At 36.3% G+C, this 26,168-nt stretch overlaps 1 protein-coding gene across 4 annotated transcripts in view; it reads right to left on the reverse strand.

Annotated features, from left to right (window-relative positions):
* Positions 1-5,867: 5,867 nt before the first annotated feature.
* The window catches only part of ROBO1 (roundabout guidance receptor 1), a 976,778-nt gene continuing 956,477 nt past the window's right edge, over positions 5,868-26,168 (reverse strand). For all 4 annotated transcript variants that reach the window (XM_043996229.1, XM_043996232.1, XM_043996230.1 and 1 more), the window contains 3 exons: positions 10,768-11,076; positions 7,238-7,428; positions 5,868-6,499 (listed from right to left, as the gene is read on the reverse strand). In XM_043996229.1, the coding sequence (XP_043852164.1) occupies positions 6,485-6,499; positions 7,238-7,428; positions 10,768-11,076 (515 nt within the window). In that variant the 3' untranslated portion in view covers positions 5,868-6,484. The remainder of the gene's footprint in view (positions 6,500-7,237; positions 7,429-10,767; positions 11,077-26,168) is intronic.

Raw genomic sequence — 26,168 nt, forward strand, 5'->3', positions numbered from 1 at the left:
TTTGTTCTCTTTTCCTTAAGCCAATACCCCAATCTCTGCTTCTTATATTTTCTTTTTCTCTTTTTATTGTTTTTGCTTTATAGATACTCTCTGAAATTGATTGTTTTATTTTTTGATTGGTGACCGGTCCCTCCCTTGCTCTATTCTCTTAATATACAACTCTCCTCTTTATCATTTAATATTTCCCTATGTAACATACTTCTACCAAAAAAAATTTTTTATATGTGTCTCCAATACTTTCCTGTATCTGGTAAGAGTGAGGTTCCTAAGAAAGATGTTCTTCTCCCTTTCTTCCAATTATGTGAAATCATAATTTTCTTTCCTTTGTTCTTCATTTATTCTGTTTTGTATTATTTTTTGGTGGTTCAGTGATAGAACATTTAACTTATAGTCAGGAAAATGAGTTCAAATTTGGCTTTATATACTTATTAGCTGTATGAACCTGAGGAAATCAAATCATTTGCCTCAGTATTCTTGTCTATAAAATGGTGATGATAATAGTACCTACTTTCTAGGTTTATTGTGAAGGATAACATGAGGAATTTGTAAATTGTTTTATAAGCCTTAAGTGCTGTGTAAATGCTATTGTCATTTCCCATTTTCCTGAAGGATCATTTGTCTCCCCTTCCCATTAGAGTATGACTACTTAATCATCATTTAGTCCCTTCTACTTGCTTAAATATATTTATTTTTCAGGATTTCTCTTGACTCCTGTGATAGCACTCCAAAGTTTCTATTTAGTTCTAGCCAGCATCCAGAATGCTAGCTTTATATGGTCCTGACTATTTCTATCATGATGATACATTGCGATGAATAAGCTCTTGGGGAAATCAGTTGAACTCCCTGATAAACAGGACAGAAGTGAGTGGAGTTGATGAATTCAGTCTCAACAAGGGCCTGTCCACAAGTTGTAGTTGGACAACTACTCTGTACAATGACTGGATTAATGGTAAGTAGTAAGTTTGGGGTTTGGAAAACCTGTCAAAACTCCCAAGCTGCATGTAGGCAGATTAATTAAATCTGGAGGCTCTGTATTTCCTACCTGACACTGCAGTTGCAGAGGCCCCAAGCAAACACAGGCTATCTTTAGAGAATGATTCAATAGGCTCTAGGGAGCAATCCATTTTACTTGCTCCATTTTGGGGTCCAGAATTTAGACTTCATCTGAAGATAATAACTCACCACTAGGGGGAGCAGAAGTGAAAGCAGGTTATCTCCAAGTTCTAAGAACTATTCAGCTACAATGAAGGTAGATACCAATCTCAGGGTAATGGACAAGGAAGGTGAAAATATAGTGACTTTTGCATATAAGGTGTAATGTACATGACTCTTTAAGGTTTGCAAAATGCTTATCTCATTTGATCCTCATAACAACCCCTTGAGGTAGGTATCATTATCTCAATTTTACAGATGAGGAAACTAAAACTGAGTAAGGCTGATTTGTCCAGACACAGTTAGGGTCTAAGGCAAGATTTGAACTCAGGTTTTCCTGACTTTTGAATTCATTAAACTATTTACTGTACCACCTAGCTGCCTGGCATACTATCTATCTATACATATCTCTATCTATCTATCTAAAACTATAAATATATAAGAATATAACCATATCTATATCTATATATGCTATATATAACTCTGGCAAGTGATGTTATGTATTAGCAGGTCAGTCTACTCTAACATAGGTATTAGGTAGTATGTACTTTGCATGTAGCCTATAAATCTGGGATAGTTTGTTTTTAACTGTGCTCTCACAATATGCTGAACATGGCCCAAGCCTGATTAAATAGTAATTGGGAAATATTTAACAAAATAACTAAAAATAAAATATAGATGTTACTTTTCAAAAGTGTCAATATGTGGTCCACAGGGATCTTTATGTATGAATTAATGTCCCCAATTTCTATTTGAGTTTGACATCACTGTTCTATATAACTAGATGACTATTACATGATATATACCTATAGCCTAAACAGATATTCCAAGTAGAATTTTCAGGGGCCACAAATTTTTTTACTTATGGAATAAATGAACTAATTACTTTGGTCAAAGTGGGAAAGGATATTTCCCAGGGTGTCTAAACATAAATTATCATTGGAAGAGAAAAAAAAGGACTCCCATGAAAATATGTTCTCATGTCACAGCTATTCATTGCCAAGAAGGGGCTTTGGGGAAAAAAGAGTACTTCATTGCTTTTCTATCCTATCCCTCAAAAAGTTGTCATTTTCCTTTTCTATCATATTAGCCAATCTAATAGATGTGAAGTGGTAACCTCAGAATTGTTTTAATTTGCATTTCTCTAATCAATAGTGATTAAGTGCATTTTGTCATATGACTATAGATAGCTATGATTTCTTCATGTGAAAACTGCCTATTTTCTTTTTTTGAAGATTTATCAATTGAGGAATGATTTGTATTCTTATAATTTTGACTCATTTCTTTATATATTTGAGAAATGAGCCCTTTATCAGAGAAACTTGCTGTAAAATATTTTTCTCAATTTTTTTTTTGCTTCATTTCTGTAGCCACATGGATTTTGTTTGTGCAAAACCTTTTTAATTTAATGTAATCAGCATTATGCATTTTACATCCCATAGTGCTCTCTGTCTCTTATTTGGTCATACATTTTTTCCTTATCCATATATCTGACAGGTAAACTATTCCATACTCCCTTAATTTGCTTATGGTATCACCTTGTATGCCTAAATCATGTATCCATTTTGACCTTTTCTTGGCATACAGTGTGAGATTTTGTTCTATACCTAGTTTCTGCCAAACTGCTTTCTAGTTTTCCCAGCAGTTTTTGTCAAATAGTGAGTTCTTGATTACAAAGCTTGGATCTTTACATTTATCAAGCACTTTACTATGGTCACTTTCTACTGTGTCTTGTGTATCTAATCTATTCCACTGATCTGGCACTCTATTTCTTTTTTTTTTCTGGTGAGGCAATTGGGATTATGTGACTTGCCCAGGGTCACACAGCTAGTAAGTGTCAAGTGTCTGATGGTGGATTTGAACTCAGGTCTGCCTGATTCCAGGGCCTGTGCTCTATCCGCTGTGCCACCTAGCTTCCCCCACCACTTTATTTCTTAACCAGTACCAGATTATTTTGATTACCACTTTGTAATACAGTTTGAAATCTGGTATAACTAGGGCATCTTCCTTCACATTTTTTATTGATTCCCTTGATATTCTTGGTCTTTTGTTCTTTGAAATGAATTTTGTGATTTTTTTCTAGCTCTATAAAATATTTTGGTATTTTGATGGGTATGACATAGAATGGGTAATCTTTTTTTGTTGAGGGGTATATATAAGGGTACAGAAAGTTACATAGAATACTATGGTCACTCTGTCAGTTGGTTTTCCTTAACTATTATTTTGTTTCAAGGGGAGGCTCATTTGTCAATGGAGCATGGGGAAGTTTATGCTGAAATGACTTCCATACAAACAAAAGACATAAGCAAAACTTTTTTTTTGTGAAAAAGATACAAAGAAAAGCCAAACAGAGATTGAACTATATAGTCGCTAAGATCTCGGCAGAAAGTCCTGAGTGCCGTGGGGGTCATGGTGTAAAGGGTCCTTTTCATTAAATAAGAAAGGGGTTATTTAATGAATGAAACTGTTTTGCTGTGTGGGGCTCCTATAGTTTGTTTCCTTATGTGATACTGGTACACAGTATTTTGTGTATGTGCTGTATGTACAATGACTTCATAGCAGACCCTGTTATATGATGTCTTCTGAACTGGTTCTGTTGGAGAAGCATTTAGAAATGTTTACTCTGTGTTTACTCATGCTGGAAGAAGATAGTCTGAACTGTGAATTGGTCATTTCTTCAATAGAGATGGCTCACTGGAGGTATTGAGCAGAGGACATTTACTATAAACCCTATCCGGTACTTGCTATTGCCTCAGACAAACAGACATGGGAAAGACCTTAGCTTAAAAAGGCCAAGTTCTCTCACTGAATCCTAGGCCACAGCCAGTCATCTTGACTTATGTCTTGGCACTGACCTCACACAGCTCTGCCTCAATTAAATCCAATTCACTTGCAAGTTAAAACATCACCCTCCTGATGTCATTGGTCCTCTCTAAGAATGAAGGACAAAGAACAACATCACCTAACAACATTGCCTGGCCTGTTTTAGGTTGAGTGAACTTCATGTGGTAAACTTGTGGTAGGAGATGGACAAGAGTCATTAAGGAATAGATAAGTTGCCATCAAATCATTGGAGGAAACTTCTGAACAGGTAAAATCATGGATACATTTGACAGTTTTAATACAAGCCATTTCTGATCTCATGAAATATTTACTGCTTTAATAGTATTCCTTCCTTAGAATGCTTTTTGATTGAATGATCTATTAGTGCAGCAAATAGCTCAATACCTAGACTTGACATAACTTTAGAAGTTAGCAGTTTATCATACTGAGGGGGAGGGGAGAGGAGGCTTGAGTAGAATACATGACTACCATTAAGAATCCCTGGGCCCTACCTTCCCAATTTGAAACTCTATGTTTAGAGCTAGATAGAACATGGGTTACATGTTTTCCTGCCCATAGTTATAACTTTAATTTTCTCTAATACTTCCCTAAGATTTATATTGGTATTGAGAAAGAATAACACCTAAATTTTACTTAATCTGGCACTATATTGGTAAAATGTTAAGCTAGCAAGGCTCTACTACCAAGTATAGTTATTTGTGTAAAGACAAAAATAAGAAGCAATAACAACTTGAGAAAGAATGATGTATTTGAGAACATTTTTAATAAATAATGTGACAAAATTATTTTTCTGATTATTGGATCCTCAGTATGCAAAATTATGGCTAAAAAATAAGAAGTTCTTACATGAACATAATGAAAACATTAATCACATGGATTGTTCCCTTAGTACCGCACAGCCTTTCTATGTAACTTTTTAAAAATTATCTAAATGAACACTTTTAGTTTTGGGTACATACCAAACTTAAAAAAAAATTTCAATGGGGCTAGTTCTGATAGTTGTCCATGAAAACACACATATTTCAATTAGCACCAATGACAAAATCAAGGAAATTTATATAACAAAAAAGATCATAAAAAACTACAGACAGAGAGCATCATTTGGCAATTCTAAACAATTAATGCCTCTATTTGAGCTTATATGAAAATCCTGTAAGTTTTGCTGCATTAAATTTGCAAATTTTCCAGAACTCCAGGAAAAGTGAGAAATGTTCTGCCTATGGTCCACAATTAAGCATGTAAGTTACTTCACCATCTGTCATCATTCAAATATTCCAAATACAAACAACATTAATAAAAAGATGAAGAAAAACTTCTGAACATTTTTCAATAAGACAAAAGATTAATAGTTACAATGGTTTACAAATAAAGTTTAGTGATTGTGCTTTTAAAACCAAAAAAAAAAAGATAAAAATAACAGTGCATTACCAAAAAAAAAAAAAATCAAACTTCTTTAAGTGGCACTTCTGTAAGGTGAACTGACACTTCAAGAAGAAATTTTTGCCAGTTAAGATGGTGCCCTTACTCAATTGGTCATTAAAAACCATGTATTTGTTTTTAATATGTATTTATAATTGTTTTTAATTGAAAAATAGAACAAGGATTTTGCTAGATTTACTTATGACAATGACTAGACAACCAGAGATCCAATTGGCTTACAACCTATCTATCCAAAAGGATGTTGTTTTTTCTTTTCTTTTTTCTTTTTTTTTCTTTTTTTTTAAAGAATGTACTTCATGACTGAAAGGAAGACAAAAATAAAGTACCAACAGGGGTTGAAAAGAATATATATTTACAAAATGGTTCATCCCACCCCAAATTTCTTGTACTTTTGCATTTACCTTACATCCCCCTACGTACCCCCTCCCAACTCTCCCTCCCCTCCCCAATCCAGCAAAGAATGAGATGAAGGACAGATTAAAAACAAACAAAAAAAACCTGTGTGGAAAAATCAAAACCAAACCTTTTTTATGTTATAATCTGCATTAACAGTGAATTATAGAAAAATACTATATTAAACAAGCCCTTTCATGAAGTTGGCTGTATGCAACTTTGTGTCCTTTATCAATAATGTACCATACTTGGTATATAAGCAATGAGTGAATCTAAGTAGCACCTTCTGGGAGAAGGTACCTGAGATGCCACATGTAACCAATCTTCTACACTTTCACAACTTCGGAGCTTAAATTCCACTCTACTCCACAGGTAAATTCTTCCCTTGCTGGGGATAAGATTTAAGAGTTTGGGGATATATGGAGGGAAAATAAGAGGCATAATATAGGGACAGATATTAGGTGACAGCAATAAAACTCCCAACAGAACGTTTAAAAATGATATTTGGAGGAGAGGAGTAAATGAAAATTTGTACATTCTGATTGCACTGAACATAATTTCTGGTGTCATATGTCATCAGACAATAGGCTTCTTGAGTGATAATTTTCACATTAGATGATACAAAAGCCTGTAAAAAGCATGTCTTCTTTCTTCTTCAGCTTTCAGTTTCCTGTAAAAAACCAACATTATGGTCTTTTAAAAAATATAAACATTGTAGAGTTTCTTGTATTTTAAAAGTTATTTTTGGGGGTACTGAAAAGGAGAATGTATGTTCATGGGCACAGTGAATTTCAATAGATATCACTGTTTTAGAACCTATTATATTCCATAATCTATAGCAAGTGATTTAAGATTTTTTTTCCTAAAACTTAATATAAAAAACACATCCATAAAACGTCTTAGAGAATTAAGACAGACATTCCTATTTGGCTTAATGTCCCACTCTTTGATTAGTTAATGGAAATAGAATGTTCATTACAAAAAACCATTTGAGATCAACAAAAGATTATTCATAAAGGTTACTTTATGAAATGGGGGACAAAGCTCTCAGCCAAATGGACACAATGATTGAGAATTATAAGCAACACCTTAGGATATCAAAATCAAATATGATTCTTCAAAACACATTATAGTATTAGAAAAAAATTCTCTTAATAAATTATTTTTTATTCTAAATATGTAATTTATATTACAATGCAAATGTATAGATTAACACATGACTTAATTATAAATGCAAATAATACTTTAAAATGACTAGTAGGTTTCTAGTAGTACTATTGACTTTTAAAAGCCCAGGAATGTTTAGAGACATTGTTATGGATTGAGAGATTATTTTGAACCTAATTTTGGGAACAGATATTAAACTGGCATAAACATATGCATACAATCATGATTTCAAAATTGATACCTCTAATTCTTCATTATCCACTTCTTTTTCATAAGCTCCAAGCACTTGCATTTCTGCAACATTCCTTCGACCTACATTTGCTTGATCTCTTTGTCTTCCAGAACCTCTAGATGACATTGAGCTTGATGAACTTGGATCTCTGGGATTATTTGATGTTGGAAATGTAGGTCTACAGTATGGTAGGATATCTTCTGCATAAAAAATGTAATATATGTAAATAACATTAAATATATATTATTTTAAATCATTTTACAGATAAACAAAAAAAAATTGAGTTGGTGAAGAGCACACAGAATCATACAATCCAATAGTTGAAAAGGACTTCAAAGGCCCTCAAGTTCAACAAGTATCTAAGAATTATCAACTAGGTCATCCTAGCCTATGCTTGAAGACCTCTAGTGAAGATCAATCTATTACCTCCTGAGGCAGTCTGCTCCACTTTTTGGATAGTTCTAGCTATAAGGAAGTTTCTTTTGTTACCCAAATCTTTGGGCCCAAATCTTCCCCTCTCTATAATTTCCACCCATCGATCCTAGTTTTGCTCATGGGGCTTGCACCATATAATATTACTTGACAACAATTCTCACATATCTGTATCTATCACATTTCTGTTTTCCAGGCTACTCATCCCCAGTTCCTTCAAGTGCTTGTTCTCTCAACTGTCTGGGCACAACAGTTCATGTCTTTCCTAAAATATGGTACTCATAACTCTTGATCAGAACATAGCACAACCATTCCTCTCCATTCGAGACACTAAGCTTGTCCCTGGTATGTTCTCTGTCTCCTTCTCAATGTCTCTCCTTTCCCCTCCTTTCCCCTCACCCCACCTATTCCCTGTCCCCACTAAGACTCTCTTAATCTAGCCCAGGAGAACACTTGATTTTTTGGTTGTCACTTTACTTTTTACTCACAATGAGTCAGTAAATTCCCCAGATTTTTGCCATGAACTGTCTAACCAAGTTTTTCCATTCTGCTCTTGCAAAGCTGATATGTTGAACCCAAGTTTGGCATTTTAATTTATTCCTATTATATTTGTCATTCAATTCAATCTACTACTCAGACTAATACATTCATATATCCTGATTGTCATCCAATCCTGTTAGCTAGGTCTTGTGTTACCCACAAGCTTAATTCATTCTATGGTTATATTTATGGGATTGATAAAAATGTTGAACATCACAGAGCCAAGGACAATTTCCTAGGACACCCCACTAGAGCACTCTCATAAAATTAATTTTGATGCATTTTCTACTACTCTTTGGTTATAGACATTCAACTAATTTTAAATCCATCTGATCTATAAGGATAGCATGAGAGAATTTGTTGAATGCTTTATTTATGTATGTATGTATGTATTTATTTATTTTTTAGCGAGGCAATTGGGGTTAAGTGACTTGCCCAGGGTCACACAGCTAGTAAGTGTTAAGTGTCTGAGGCCGGATTTGAACTCAGGTACTCCTGACTCCAGAGCCAGTGCTCTATCCACTGTGCCACCTAGCTGCCCCCGAATCCTTTATTTAAATCAAATACCATATCTGCATCATTTTCTTGCACCAGTCCACTAACCTTTTCAAAAAGAGAAATAAGCTTAGTCAACCATAGTCAAGGTTAGTAAAAACATTTCTCCTTTGTCATGTTGACTTTTAAGGATCATTACTTTCCTTTCTTTTTTTCTTTTTTTTTTTGTGAGCATTTGCTCACAGATCACCTCTTTAATAATGTTCTATGATATTAGGAATGTGCCAAATTCATTAGTCTAATTTGCAGAGTGCATCCTCTTCTCCTTAATAAAAGTCAGAACATTTTGGCCTTCTTAACCCTATATGGATCTTTTTTATCGTCTAAGAACTTTCAGATATCATCAACACCACCTTAGCAATCACATCTGTCTGATTTTTTTTTTGTACTGGAAAAAGTAGTTCTTCTAGACCTAATCAATGGAATTCATTGAAGGAACCTAGATGCTATCTTACATATGAATAATGATGACAAGTAAGGAAATAAAAGCACTCAAAAAGTCCAATCATGTATGTAAGAATAATGCTACTCCTATCTCCTTCCTCCTTGCTAGTAAGGCAAATACTCTGAATTGTTTTTCTAACAGTGAGGATGGATTTGTGTTTCTATATCTATAGTCTTTGGCTCAGTCTCCTTCCATTATGGGAGATTAATAACAGCCAAGGTAAGAGGCACCTTAGAATCCATCTAGGATAAGAGATGATTAAGACAATATCAATTCAAGAAACACTCCCTTTGAAGTGAATCAATCATCATATTATTTAAGTCAGAATGTCTCTTATAGTGAGTCATGCAAACCTGGAAATTATACTAGGTGAAAATATATTGGAGGATGATTAAACAATAAATGTAAAAAAATAGTGAGTATCCATCTAGTAATCCAGAGAAGAGGAAATGGAAAAATTTGGTCAGTAATTTTTGAGCATTGTTCAGGGAAAAGGTCTGTCTGAGTCTTGATAGTCAGGCTCTATTCCTATTCTATGTACCTCTTATAGTGGAGAAGGGAAAATAATTCATCAGGCTACCTCAGCTTCATAGGAACATACTTTGCTCAGATTTTATAGCGATCAAATAATATCTAAAATTTGCTCCTTGGAATAACTACAACAATGGTAGTTAACATTTATATAAGACTTTAATTTTTCAAAGGGCTTTAAAAAATATGATTTTATTTTACCTTTACAACAACAACCCAGGGGCCCACCAGGAGATTGGTTTAAACTGATTGAATTGGATAAAGCAACTAACTGCTGACTAGATTACTGGCTTACTTCCAGTTAACTAGATTGTAAGCACATCTGGCTGGTAATTAAGGGTACTTAAGAAAGTAATTGTTCTCAGAAGCTGAAAACGTTGAACTTTACATGGAGACCACCTTTGGGTCCAGTGAACCAATGAATTTGAATGACACTAGCCAATCAGCTTGAAGAACCTCCCATTTCTGGGAGGGGAACATGAAGCAGGAAGCAGACGCTGGGGAGAGAGTTCTTCCTCTTTGGCTGGGAGACATTGGTATGGTGGCAGAGAACTTCAGAAGGGGGAGATTAGGAAGGCTAGATTTGCCAGGTTATAGGAAATCTGTTCTCAATCTTTCTTTTACTATTTTTTCAATAAACCTTTAAAAAACCTAAACTCGTTTATCAGTGATTTTAGTCAGTTTCCCCACAAAACTGGGGGGACAGATAAGAACCCACATTTAGAATTTTAAATTACACAATCCAGGGTTGGTGCTTTATCCACTGCACCACCTAGCTGCCCCTGTGGTCAACCAACTTTACTCATTATGGTACCCATAGAGAGGAAAGTGCCTGATACAAGGGTATGGTCCTGCCATGGAACAAAATAAAGCTAATTGGTCCATACAGAGTCAAATATATTTCTGTAGTCTGATAGCCACACACTTCTACCAACTGAGCTAATCAGTCACTGTACACATGCACTAGAACAGAATAGTAAAAATAGATGTTTCCATATAACTTCAGTTAATATTTTCACAAAAATGAAAATATTACCTTGGACAAGATGAGTTTTTGCTGGTGGAACTTCTCGCTTTGATGCCTTGTTTGATCGTGCTTTTGCATCACTTTGTAGTTCTTGTGAATCTCTGTAGTCTCCTGGATTTGTCCTCATCTCAGAAACTTGTCTTCCATCCAATGCTTCTCTCCCTTTGTAGCTACCTCCTTTTCTTTCTGATGACCTGTCTGCTCTTGGTTCTACATTGGGGAGTTTTGGCAACATTACAGGTCGTACCTCTAGCTGTCCCTTGGACTGGACAGTGGGAGATTTTATAGCAGGTGGTGGCACTGGAGGAGGGGGAAGATCTAAAAAGAAATATTCAGAAATGCTAAATATTTATAGTATATTACATAGAAATTATCCACAATGATCTCTGCTGCCACTGAACTATGATCTCCTTTATCCCATAACTGAAAATTTATATATCAATTGATGATTACTGAAAGTAACAAACATAATGATTTTATATCACATATATTTTTTCTTTTTAAAATCTTGTTTAATAAGAATATAACAAAATTTTTAGGTTTGAAGGCTAACTAAATCTCATTTGCTCTAATCTACTCATTTTACAGAAGAGAAAACCCATGTTTAGAGCTATTAAATGACTTGATTATGGGATATCCACATACTAACTGGTAGAGATGTAAATTATACCCAGGTTTTTATATGTGAGTATATGCAAATGTAGGCTGGTTAGACAGGATTCTTTATCCAACAGAAGAGGGGATATGTACAGATTTAGCCACAGAATATGCATGTGACAAAGTCCTTAACTACAAAGAAATTCTACCTGTCCCCCCAGACTTGCTGCTTATTCTGTTCTAATCTATTTCTGACTGATGTATTTCTTTTTTTAAATAGAATTTTATTTTCCAAAATATATGTAAAAACAAATTTTAGCATCAATTTTTTAAAACTTTGTGTTCCAACTTCTCTTCCTCCCTCCATTCCCACCCCCCACCCACAAGAACTCAAGCAATTCAAAGTAAGTTATACATGAGTAGTCATGGAAAAATTCCCATATTAGCTAGTTGTGAGAGAAAACAGTAAAAAAATCCCAAAACTTCCGAATAAGGAATTGTCAAAGAGGAAAAGAAAAAACATTTTTTTAAATGTGTTTTCATCTGTTTTCAGATACTATCAGTTCTTTCTCTGCAGATGGGCTCCAATCTTCATAAGTTCTTCAGGGTTATACTGGATCATTGCCTTGCTAAAAATAACCACATGCTTCTCAGCAGATCATTCCCCACTATTGCTGTTATTTTGTATAACAGTACATTTCACTCTGCTTCAGTTCATGTAGGTCTTTCCAGGTTTTTCTGATAGCATCCTGTTCATCATAACTTGTATATAGTACTTGAAGCTTGACAGAGAATTTTCTTCATAAAAACCCAGCAAAGTAGGTACCATACGTTTTGCCAGTATAATCAATCATCATAGCTATTTCCCTCCATCCCACTCCCTTCCCATGACATTTACTCTATCTTCTTTTTACCTATTCCTCCTCAAAAGTGTTTTACTTCTGACTATCCTCTCCCTCCCTCTGCATTCCTTTTTTTCACCCTTCCTTTCTTATCCTTCTCCCCTCCTACTTTCCTGCAGGGTTAAATGGATTACTCCTCCCAAGTAGGTATGAATGCTATTCTCTCCATGAGCACACTCCAATGAGATCAAGGTCCCTGAGCTAATTCTGTGTTCTAAATTTTTCTTCCTCTCTCCCTCCTCAACCCTCCCTATGAGATCAAGCAATTCAATATGTCATACTTGTGCAGTAATGCAGAACATCTTCATCTTCCTTGAAAGTATTTTGCTTTTTACTGCTCTCTCCCCCAATCTGCCCTTTCCTCCTTCCCTTCTCCTCCCTCCCCCCCATCTCCCTCCCCTCCCTCAGGGCAAAAATATATTACTATACCTACTCAAGTATGTATGTTAGTACTTCTTTGAGCCAATTATGATGATATTAAGGTTCACTCACTCCCCAACTCCTTCCCCCTCTTCTCCTCCCCTCCATAAGGTTTTTCTTGTTTCCTTCATGTGAACTACCTTTCCCCAGACCATCTCTCCCTTTCTCCCTCCCCCAGTCAATTCCTCCTACACCTCAACCCTATTTTAATTATGTCATCATGGGTTAGTTAGGTGGCACAGTGGACAAAGCACCAGCCCTGGACGGAGGAAGCCCCGAGCCCAAATCCAGCCCCAGACATAAGACACCCCACCCTGTCTAACCCAGAAAGAACAAAACATAAATGCTTTACAGATATCATCCCTTCATATTCAGTTCACACCTGTGTCTTCTGTGAATTCCTTACTGAGATAGTTTTTATGAGTTCGAAGTATTATCTTCCCATGTAAGAATGTAAATAGTTTGATCTTTTAATATCCCTCATGAAGTCTTTTTCCTGTTTACCTTTTTATGCTTCTCCAGGGTCTTGTATTTGAAAGTCAAATTTTCTATTAGACAGTGGAGCCAAGATGGCAGAGGAAAGACATTAAATGCACAGAGCTCCTGATACAATCACCCAAAAAATAGCAATAAAAGAACCCTTGGAGCAGAAAAACACACAAAAATATGGGCTGAGAGTTTTTTCCAGCTATAGATAGATTTCAGGGGGCCATGCTGGGCCACAAATAAAGCCTAACCCTGCAATCAGGCCAACACACCAGAAACCCGCCAGAGGAATTTTCCCCAGTGCCTCTGAATCGACTGCAGCACCTACGTCTTCTAGAACCAAGCACATGGTTGGGTTGAACGGCTGGCCCGGGGGGTTTCGGTGGGGGGTGGGGTAAGTGCAGGGGTACCAGTGGACTGGGGGGAAGGATTCGACTGTCCCACCCTAGCAGGGAACCAGGAAGAAATCTTGAGTGGCGGGAGGCCCAGGTGGGGGAGGGGAGCAGGGGAGCAGGCTCATCAAAGCTAAATACCACATCACAGAAAGCTTTGCTGGTTGATTGTTTATTAAGTAGGCTTGAGGTTATTTCTGGACCAGAGAACAGGCCAGGTGAGATTAAAACCTGCCCCCCCTCAAACCAAAACACCTGGGACCCTCTGAAGCTGGGAATAGGAGCGGAGCTGAGAAGCAGCCCCACCCTCCTCCACCCCCCCCCCCCAGTGGAGAGTTTAAAATCAAATAAAAGTGAGGCCAGGCAGGCTGAGAAGAACCCTAATCATCCCCTGGTCCATGCTGTAGCTCGAAAGTGTGTCCTGGAAGCAGCACCACACCTAAAGGAGTTAAAAGCCAAGAAATAGTTAGCCAGGATGAGCAGGCAGAGAAAGCAGAAGACCATTGAAAACTTCTTTGGGGGAAAGGTAGACCACAATACAACCTCAGAAGAAGAAGATAAGAACAGGGTCAAAGCTCCAACATCCAAAGCTTCCAAGAAAAATATTAACTGGTCTCAGGCCATGGAAGCTCTCAAAAGGAACTTTGAAGAGAAAGTAGGGGAAATAGAAAGAAGATGTAGAGAAAGGGAGGAAAGAATGGAAAGAGAAATGAGAGAGATGCAGGAGAGTCATGAGAAAAAAGTCAACAGTTTGAAAAGCCAAATGGAAAAGGAGATTAAAAACTGTCTGATGAAAATAACTGCCTAAGAATTAGGATTGAACAAATGGAAGCTAGTGATCTTATGAGAAACTAAGAGACAGTAAAGCAAATCGAATTGAATAAAAAAATAGAGGGCAATGTGAAATCTCTCCTTGGAAAAAACAGCTGACCTGGAAAATAAATGTAGGAGAGATAATTTGAAAATCATTGTACTACCTGAAAACCATGACCAAAACTAAAGCTTAAACACCATCCTCCAAGAGATTGTGAAGGAAAATTGCCCTGATATTCTAGAAGCAGAAGCTAAAATAGAAATAGAATCAGATGATTTTTTTTTTTTTGGCAGGGCAATGGGGGTTAAGTGACTTGCCCAGGGTCACACAGCTAGTGTCAAGTGTCTGAGGCCGAATTTGAACTCAGGTACTCCTGAATCGAGGGCTGGTGCTTAATCCACTGCGCCACATAGCCACCCCTAAAATAGAAATAGAAAGAATGCACCAATCACCTCCTGAAAGAGATCCCAAAACGAAAACCTCCAGGAATATTATAGCCAAATTCCAGAACTCCCAGGTCAAGGAGAAAATATTGCAAGCAGCTAGAAAAAAGGAATTCAAATACTGTGGAGCTCCAATAAGGATAAAGCAAGATCTAGCAGCTTCTACATTAAAGGACTGAAGGGCATGGAATATGATATTCCAGAGGGCAAAGGAACTGGGACTACAGCCAAAAATCACATACCCAGAAAAACTGAGTATAATCTTTCAGAGGAAAAAATGGGATTTCCATGAGAAAGAGGTCTTGGGGCAGCTAGGTGGCGCAGTGGTTAAAGCCCCGGCCCTGGATTCAGGAGTACCTGAGTTCAAATCCGGCCTCAGACACTTGACACTTCCTAGCTGTGTGACCCTGGGCAAGTCACTTAACCCCCATTGCCCTGCCCCCCAAAACACAAACAAAACAAAAAACAAAATAAAGAAAGAGGTCTTTCAGGCATTTGTGATGCCTGACTGATGTATTTCAAGGTACTAGAGGTCTACTTAACTTATATTGGAAAGAGACTATAGCTACCTTTGCCTACTTCAGTATAAAACTTCATGGTGTTTGTGTTCCCTTTCTTTCTTCTATTTTCAAAGACTCTAGAACAGGTCTGTTGCTTCTTTAGAGTTGATTTTCAGTGTTGCCATTAGGTGTGCAGCTTCATTTCCCTGACTAAAGTAAGGAACCAAGGTGGCACTGAAGGAAGGAACATAGTATTTTGTATCCTTTTTGTTTGAGTGTGTCTACTAAATTGCATTCTATATTATCAATAAACCCAGCAGTTAGATAAATTTAAAATGATACTTTGTTTCTTAAAATAACACTTCTGATTAGCACATACTCACATATACATATACATATATGCATATTTAAGATGTCAATTTTCCTTTCCTTAATTTCACATATTATAGAAATACCATAAAAGAATAGGAACAAAGTTTGTTATCTGGATAATTATAATTCAGAAGATAGGAGCTTTGTGCATATTAGGCCCATTATTAACCATTGGGTCAGCAGAATTAGAATAGAATATTCAATTAGATCCAATTTTATTCAAACAAATTCTATTAAGTAACTCCACATGATCTCATTTGGCTAAAACTCTAAAGTAAAAATCTCTTCTCTCTTCTCTCTCTCTCTCTATGCAAAAGGTTTGTGTTATGAGGAGCTTAAACATATAGACATGAGTCAATTTATAAATTCCATATCATATAGTTATTATATAATATTATATATTGATATTATATCTTATATATGATATTATATAGAATAAACTTGTCAATAATACTAGTTCATACTGTCAGTCCTGCTATAATACATGTTTACTATTATGTGCTAGGAACTAAAGATACAAAAGAAGGCAAAAGTATCCCTGCTTGTGAGCTCCAAAAGAAGTTTCTCAAAGAACACAGGATTTTACCTGTGAATTAAGGAGAAACCAAGGAAACTATGATGTGGAAACCAGGAAGGAGAGCATTTCAGGTATAAAGGACACTAGTGAAAATGTATTAGAGATGGAGTATTTTGTTTGAAGAACAGCAAGGAAGTCAGCATCACTGTATCAAAGAATAAACATGTGATTGGAGTTTAAGAAGACTGGAAGAGTAGGAGGACATGGGGCAGGTTCTGAAGGGATTTGAATTCCATATAAAAGATTTTATATTTCATCCTGGAGGTGATAGGGAGCCAATGGATTTTACTGAAGGACTAGGGTTACATGGTCAGACCTGTATTTTAATAAGTTTACTTTGACAGCAGAGTGGAGAATGGGCTGGAGTGGGGAGAGACTTGTGGCAGAGAGATCAACCAGCAGGCTTATTGTCATACTTAAGGTGTAGGAAGTGATGAGCCTGCACCACGGTGGTGGCATTGCCAGAGCAAAGAAGGGGGATTATGTCAGAGATGTTTTGAAGGCAAAAATCAATGGGCCTTGGCAACAGATTGGATATGGGGAGTGAGTGAAGAGTTGAGGATAACAAACACCTAAATTGTGAGCCTGGATGACTGTGAGGATGTGGTGGTACCTTTAACTATAATAGGGAAGTTAGGAATATGAGAAGTTTTGGGGGGAAAGAAAAGGAGTTGAGTTTTGGATTTCTTGAGTTTAAGATGTCTACAGGCATCCAGTTCAAGATGTTCAATAGGTAGTTGGAGATGTGAGACTAGATGACCTCCAGTCTCAGCAAAGAGGTTGGTTAAGATTGGATGAATAAGGGGGCTGCTAGGTGGTGCAGTGGATAGAGCACTGGCCCTGGATTCAGGAGTACCTGAGTTCAAATCCAGCCTCAGACACTTGACACTTATTAGCTGTGTGACCCTGGGCAAATCACTTAATCCCCACTGCCCTGCAAAAAAAACCCCAAAAAACAAACAAACAAAAACATTGGATGAATAGATCTGAGCTGCCAGTACAGAGATAATAACTGAATCCACTAGAATCGATGAGATCACCCATTGAAATAGTAGAGTAGGGGGAAGAGAAGAGAGCCCAGGACAGAGCTTTGGGACACTCATAGTTAACAGGTTTGACTTGGAAAAAATCTAGCAAAGGAGACTGAGAAATGATCAGACCAATAGGAAGAGAAACAGGAGAGTCAAGTCATGAAAATTTAGAGAGAGAAGAGTATCAAGGAGAAAGAGTGATCAAAAATGTCAAAAGCTGCAGAGAGGTCAAGAAGGGTGAGGAGAATAGGCATATCACATTTGTTGAATGAGCCCATCAGTCCTGACATGGAAATAATCAGGGCTCCCTGAGAATAATGTATCACTCAATTTCTTTGCAAAAGCTTTGTCTGCTCTCAGCATCTTCCTTTGACCTGCCTTGTTACTGGCCTTTGCTCTGGTTCTGGACTGTTGATTTTGTCTCTGCTATTCAATCCTACTAATAGCTTCCTTAGAGTCTATAGTCATGTCCTTTGCCTGGGGCATTTCTTGGGCTTTGGAATAAAAACATGATTTCTTCCTTTTCATTGCATGGGCATGACCTTTGCCTCTGGACCTTTACAGACTCTATTTTGGTGTTATTGCCTCATTCAGTCCACAAACCCATTGTACTGTGCTGCCTATTAAGTCCTTGGCTATCACTAAGGAAAAGTCTTGTTTGCCTCCCATTTTGGGTCACAGTTAAATTGGACAATTGTGGCTATGTACTGATTCTCTCTGGATCAGCCCTCCTTAACTTCCAAATAGTTTTCCTTCCATAGGCTTAGAGAGAGAGAGAGAGAGAGAGAGAGAGAGAGAGAGAGAGAGAGAGAGAGAGAGAGAGAGAGAGATTGATAGCCAAATTTCTTTAGAGCACTATGGTCTATTAATCTCCGGCAAACTCCATGAATCAGTCTTCTAACCAATCACCCCTGTTGCTCTTCTATCCACTCACACAACCCTTGAACACAGTCTATACATGAATCATTTTAAGCATGCAGCATATAAAATAAAATCTTTAAACAAGGTTAAAGATTTTACTCACCTGAAATAATAGTAATAATTTAAATAAACATTATATGAGCACAAACATTAACAGATGAAAAAGAGGACTAATTGACTGAATAAGAAAGCCAGTGATAGCATGACTGGAATCAAAATGTTGACTAAAACCTTTTTTTAAAAATGGGAGAAGAAGCAAAGCAGTACTGAACAAGACAAAAATAATAAATAGCTATTCCAAATAGTAGAATAGTTAGTTTAAAAAAAATAGATCTCCATACGAAACCTCTTATTAAAGTCTCATTACCATCTATAATTATTAGTCACTTCCTAAAAATACTGTTTTATAACTTGTCTACCTTGTGACTGTTCCTAAAGGTTCTCTTATTTCCCATCAATGACACCTTGATACCTTGAAGAAAGTGGTTCAATTAAAATCCTGTTAGCTAATCATCTTCTGATTACTACTACTACTACCACTACTACTACTATTACTACTACTACTAGGTTTAATCTACACTATAGTACTGTCTACCCACCCCCACTCCACCCCTCCTCCCAACCTCACCTCAATGCTTCCACCAAGGTTTTTCCCTGTTGAACAGACCTAAATATCAAGGAATTTCATAGTTAAACAGATCCAAGTGGTTTCATCTTAGCCATATAAGAATAATGAGTGATCTCTCCTGGCTCTGGATTTCTGTGATTCTAAGATAAGTCATTGTGGGTGGAAGCTTATTGAAAGTTATATTTAGAACAGCTTGGGAACAGTTTTGCTGATGTAGGTAGACACACACAAAATGTGTAAAAACATAAGCATTGCTTTTTCCTCTCTGATTTTCGTTTCTTTGTTTGCTATTTATGTCTTGGGTGGGAAGAATAAAATTTAAGTAAGGGAGTTGAAGAAAAAAGGCCAAGTGTATATAGTGCTTAGTATATAGCACCATCTTGAGAGCTTAGTAGTTTTAAATTTAAAGCATTATGAACAATGTTACTGGAATTCTTTGTAATGAGACATGAATTGGATTCACTACTTAAAATAAGATGTGCTAATAAGAAAAGACCAAGATCTGTTTATTAAAATAAAATATATTATCAGCAAATGGACAATTTCTTTTAAGTGAATATTTGGATTATAAAGTATTTACCATTTTTTTTTTTGCGGGGCAATGGGGATTAAGTGACTTGCCCAGGGTCACACAGCTAGTAAGTGTCAAGTGTCTGAGGCCGGATTTGAACTCAGGTACTCCTGAATCCAAGGCCAGTGCTTTATCTACTGTGCCACCTAGCTGCACTAAGTATTTACCATTTTAAAGATGTTTCAAAATAGATGTGATATTTATAGGAAAGTTTAGCATCAGTAAGAAAGCCAGTAACAATACATATGTGTGAAATTTCACGTATGTATGCCTGGAAGCTGACAGTTCAGAGATATATGCTATGAACATGTGGATTCTCCCTTGCTTGAGGTCTTCCAGTAAAGGCTAGATAAACAAAGGCTAGATAAATTGGTTGGAGATGTTGTAGATTACATTGTTTTTTAGATATGGATTAGCCTAGACTAATCCTAGTTCCTAAAAACTGAAATTCTAGGATCATCCTTTGAGAAGTAGAAAAGGATTGAGGGGTTGCAAGCTTCATTGTTAGAGAAAATACCCATAATGATGAAAATTGAGATTCATTCAAGTATTTAAACAAAGCTAAGTACACATAGGCAGGTCTCCCCTATCCAACAACAACAACAACAACAACAACAACAACAACAACAACAACAAAAACCCCACCTTCACTGGAGCCTATTTTCCCTTCAAGTTATTTCTTTTCCTCAAATTCCTAGAAAAAAGCTATATAGATAGATGGTTTACTCCCACTTTCCTGTCACTCCTCAACTTTAGCAATTTAGTTCTGACTTTTCCAATTAATTTAATATCCCTTCTCCAAAGATATCAATAATTTCCTAAGTCTTTTTTTCAGTCCTTTTTTATTTTTCTGCTGTATGCATTTGATAATACTGACCACCTTCTCCTTCTATATGCTCTTTTTGGTTTGGGAGTAGAAGGGGGGTAAGTTGTGGCACTTTGTATTCTCACCTCTCTCTCTCTGCTCAGTTCCCTTATCATTTATATCATACTCCCTAGCTGTGAATGTTCTGCAGAGCCCTCTCTTCATATCTTTCTTCTTCTTTCTCTATACTTTGTCAATGATAATTGGGCATATGCAGATGACTCCCAGATCTATTTATCTAGCTCCAGTCTTTCTTCTGAGATTTAACCCTCCATTGCCAAGTGACTATTGGAATTTTAATACTGGATATCTCAAAGACATCTCATGACCAAAACCAGAAATCATCTTTTTACTCCACAATGAATCCTTCTACCAAATTTCTTTATTTCTATCAGTTCTTCCAGTCTTACAGACTTATAACTCCAATATTCTCAATTCCTGATTTTCCCTCACTCTGTGTAGCGAATAGAGTCATTTCAACGTCTGTACCTCTTTTAGTTGATATCTTCGCTCTATTCACAGTTACCACCACAATTCAGGCATTCATCACCTTTCTCTTTGATAATTATAATGGTCTCCTATTTTCTTTAAATACATATCTAATCATGTTATTCCCCTACTCAATAGACTCCAGTGGTTCCCTATTGTGTACAGGATAAAACATAAATGTGTCTTGCTTGTAAAGTGTTTTATAACTTGGCCCCACAACCTATCTTTCCATCTATTGAATTCCACTTCCCAGCACAACAATGCAAATAATCCAAGCAATCTGGCCTTCTCTGTTACTCACATGTGACATTCCATCTCCCATCTCCTTGCTTTTGGACTAGTTCTCCCCCATTCCTGGAATTATGCTCCTTTTTCATTTCTGCCTCACAGAGTCCCTCATCTCCTTTAAGATGTACCTCAAGCACCACTTTCTACGTAGTCTTTCTGGATCCTTCCAACTAAATTTGTTTTCCTTCACTACCTTGTCTCTATTTTGTATTTTTTCTCTATTTACTTATATAGACCATCAGCTCCTTGAGAGCAGCGATTATTTCATTCTTTGTAATTTTTTTGTCATCAGCACCTAGTAGGATCTATTAAACCTTTAACAAGTGCTTAATAAATGCTTGATTGACTAATTATCATGATTATAAAATATACTACACGCACACATGTTTAAACTCAAATTCAATACGCATTTCCCTTAGAAATTACCTTATAAGCACCAAAATGTTCCAAAACACCATCCTTAATAAATAATTTAATGTTATCACTACATTCTAAACAGCACAAAGATTTTAAAAGTATAGTAGAAACAGGGATTGGACCTGTGATTTCATTAGCATAGGGGACTTCTGGGTTGCTACAACAACTAGAACAAAGCAGATCAACACTTTCTTTGCAACTTATAGTCTTACAGAGTTGCACTGTCACACAGCCAGTATTTTCCTGGCTTTGAGACTGGCTCTCTATCTACTATGCCTATTTAAATTAGATCAATTAAGCAGTGTAATAGTCTAACCCTTCTCATAAAGCTTAATTCAATATGATATGATGTCATCTACTGAATAACAGCTGATGTAATTCCCTAAAAAAGGAAAAATGACTTCTTCCATGTTATAAGATAGTAAGCTTGAATGACTTCTGATAATATTCTTTAATGCACTATTAAAGTAGGCATTTAGGAAAGGAAATAGTGATCATCGCAAGCCAGCATGGGTTCATCAAGAACAAATTAAGCAAGACTAACCTCATTTCCTTTTCTGGGGGGATAGGGAGGTCGGGTTAGTAGACTGACAGATCAGGGAAATGGCATAGACAAAGAATAATTGGATTTCAGAAAGGTGTTTGACAAAGCTTCTTTTCCACAATAGTTTTATAGATAAGATGTGGACTACAAGATTGTATAATTAGGTATGTTCATAACTGGCTGAATGACTGTACTCAAAAAGCAGTAATTAATGGATTGATGCTAGACTAAAGGAAGGTATCAAGTAGAATATCACAGGGATCTCTCTTTGGTCTTCTGTTAAACATTTTTTCTCAAATGACTGATGAAGGTATCCATAGCATGTTCTTTAAAATAAAGATGATATGAAGCCGGGAAGGATCCTAAAAATCCTGGATGACCAAGATAGTTTCTAAACATATTTTCACAGGCCAGAATAATGAAGAAAACTGAATATAATAAAACTTGATAATGATTAGTGGAAGGATTTCTAAAATAATTTTAAAAGATAAACTATACAAGTGCGTGCAGGATGAGGGAAATGTTGCCATACAAAAGTTCATGAAAAAAAAAAAATCTAATCGTTTAAGGGGTCTGGAAAGAAACTGATTAAACAGTATGATATGGCAACCAAAAAATTTAATGCTGTATTTGGCTATGTTAACAATAACAATTTATAGAATGAGCGTGGTTAGATCACATGGGAAGTGGTATGCGCACTTATGGGGATTACAGTGGGAAAAGTGTGTTCAAGCAAACAAAGCTGGAGTGCATAAAGAGGAGAATGAGCAACATGATGTGGGAATTGGAAATATGCCACATGAGGATAATCTGAGGATCATAGGGTTTAGAACTAGAAGGAATTTTATAGATCCTGTAATCCAATTCCCTAATAATAACAACAATAATTCTTTTCTTTTCTTAAGATGAGGAAATTGGTGATGAGAGGTTAAGGAACTAGGGCAAGAGATTAATGAATTGTGTGGTATCTAGCAGAAAAGACAATTAGGATGAAAGGTGGTTTGAAGTATTTAAATTTCTATGGAATAGGTATGCAGGGCATTATTTCAAACAATGGTAAGCTTTAAAGTTTTAACTTGATGTCAGGAAATATTTTGTTTTTCTTTTTTTTTTAAAGTGAGGCAATTGGGGGTTAAGTGACTTGCCCAGGGTCACACAGCTAGTAAGTGTTAAGTGTCTGAGGTCGGATTTGAACTCAGGTGCTCCTGAATCCAGGGCCGATACTCTATCCACTGCGCCACCTAGCTGCCCCTTGGAAATATTTTCTAATAATTACAGTGCTTAAAAGTGGAAAGACCTGACTTAGAGAGTTCCAGGTCTTTAAGAAGAGGCTGGATTTGTAATGGATTTTGTCAAGGGATAACTGCTTAACTCTAAGTTCGACTACATGATCTTTGAAATTCTCAACTCAGAGATTCTTTGATTTTCTGCATAGAGAGTGGAAGGTCCTGGGTTCAAGTTCCTGTTTTGCTACTTTAATAGTAGCCAAGTTCAAAAGTATATAGCACTGAATCTGACATTAAAAAATGGGTTCTTTTTCCCATCTAAGCTACAAGTCCTACAACACATTTCTTTTGTAAACACTAATTAAATTGTCAATAAAATACTGTGTTTTCATTTTATTGATGCTTCAGATGATCTTTCATAGACACAGGATAGTATAATGCCATTTACTAGCTGTGTGATCTTAGATAAACTCCTAAAGTTTTGAAGACTGCAATTCTGTTTACTTTTTTTTTCCTTTTCCACTAGTACACTAGATGTTTTTATATATACTTCTAAGCCTAATGTTTTCTGATTTCCCAACTGTATTAATAAAATTTAGAATTATAAAATAATGGGACTGATTTTTTCTTTCTGTTCATCCTCAACTGCACAAGAATTTATACATACAAGTAAACTATTAGTGAGGAGATGTGGTAGTATTGTCTGGATCTAAGAGAACCTGGAAAGAAGCAACAGATTGAGTCTGTAAGTATATTTGTGGATAGGAACAGCTAGCTGAGGGGGTTGAGGAAAGAAAAGAACATCAGGAAGCAGAATGACAGATGTTCCAAGAATAGAACTAAAGTAAGTGAACCTATCCCCTCCCAGATCACTGCCAGGAGCTTGCATAGGTCAATGAAATTATAAGTTATGCCATGCAAGATTACCCAAGATGAACTGGTCATAGTGGAGAGTTCTGAGAAAAGGGTACAAAAGAGAAGAGAACAAAAGAAGAAGAGAACAAAATGGCAAACAACTCCAGTTTCTTTGCCAAGAAAACCCTATAGAGAGCTATTAAAATGATAAAAGATACCATAGTAGAAGATAAGACCCTCAGGTTGGAAGGTGTCCAATACATTACTGGGGAAGAACTCTATATAACCAGTTACAACAAGACCTGGAGCTAACTGTGGCTCAAATCATGAGATTCTTATTGTAAAATTCAGACTTTAAATTGAAGAAAGTAGAGAAAACCATTGGACTGTATAGGTAGGACCTAAATAACATTCCTTATGAGTATGAAGTGAAAGTGATAAGTAGATTTAAGGGCTTAGATTTGGTAGCTAGGGTACCTGAAGAAAAAGGTTTGAAATATTTTACAGGTGGGAGTAACAAAAAATATCCAAAAGAAAAAGAAGACCAAGAAAGAAAAATGGCTATCTTGTTTGTGTGAACTCAGGTCCTCCTGAATCCAGGGACAGTGCTTTATCCACTATACCATCTAGCTGCTCCTGAAAAATGGCTATCTTGATGAGGCTTTACAAATAGCTATGGAAAGGAAAGGAAAGGGGAAAGGGGAAAAGGAAAAGGGAAAGGGAAAGGAGAAAGGGGAAAGGGAAAGAGAAAGGGAAAGGTAAAAGAAAGGAAAGGAAAGGGGGAAAAAACAGAAAATAGAGACAGTAAAACATACCCAAGTGAGTGCAGTATTCAAAGGAATAGCAAGAAGGGATAAGGTTTTCTTAAATGTTCAATGCAAAGAAACAGAAGAAAAAAATAGGAAAGACGAGATCTCTTCAAGAAAATCAGAGATATCAGAGGAACATTTCATGCCAAAATGGGCATAATAAAAGACAAAAATAGTAGACTTAACACAAGTAGAAGAGGTAGCAAGAATATACAGAAGAACTATACAAAAAAGATTTTAATGTCATCAATAACCATGATGGTGTGGTTACTCATCTAGACCCAGACATCCTGGAGAATGAAGTCAAATGGGCCTTAAGAAACATTACTAATAATAAGGCTAGTAGAAGTGATAAAAGTACAGCTGGGCTATTTAAAATTCTAAAAGATGATGCTGTTAAAGTGCTGCACCCAGTATGTCAGCAAATTCTGAAAACTCAAGAGTGGCCACTGGATTAAAAAAGATCAGTTTATGTCCCAATTCTAAAGAAAAGCAAAGTCAATGAATGCTCAGATTATTGAAAAAGTGTGCTTATTTCACCTGACAGCAAGGTTATGCTTAAGATTCTGCAAAAATGAAAATATTCCTCTCCTCAAAGTGTTTACATTTTACAAAATGCTTTTTCCACCTGTCCTTACCTCCTATACCCTGCCCTCAATGAAAATAATCTCCTTTGAGGTACGATAGTACGTTATACCTCTCTTATTATAATCCAATTAATACTCTCTTATATTCATGCACATGGGTTTTCATTCTATCAGCTCCATGAGAACCTAGTATTGACTACAAGATAGCAGGTACTGGTATCAGCAACATAGTGTACCTTGCATATATATGTTGCCCAGTAAATATATTTTGAAAAGATGTGATGAAATGAAGAAAAATAAACAAAATAAACAAAACTAGAAAAAATAGTATTCTAAACTTTATTCCAGCTGTCACATGAATCGTCCTATTGTTTGACATCTTCTCCTGAAAGCTCAGGCAATAAACTAACCTAGTGGCCTGCACTAGATTAAACTATATTTTTAAATGGACTAAAAATTGGAATCTTCCAAGAATTGATTGCAAAGCCATTTATGTCTTAAAAAAACACAACAAAAACCAAACAAATGGACAAATGTATCTGGTTTAGAAACAGGAGGGAAAGCAATCTTGTGACATGGGAGCCTGAATGACTATTTTTTGGGAAAAATATTAAACCTTATTGGTACCTCAGAAAACATGCACTTTAATAAACTGAGGTACAGAATTTTTTTCTAA

This window comes from Dromiciops gliroides, chromosome 3, assembly GCF_019393635.1.
Source record: "Dromiciops gliroides isolate mDroGli1 chromosome 3, mDroGli1.pri, whole genome shotgun sequence".
NCBI lineage: Eukaryota > Metazoa > Chordata > Mammalia > Microbiotheria > Microbiotheriidae > Dromiciops > Dromiciops gliroides.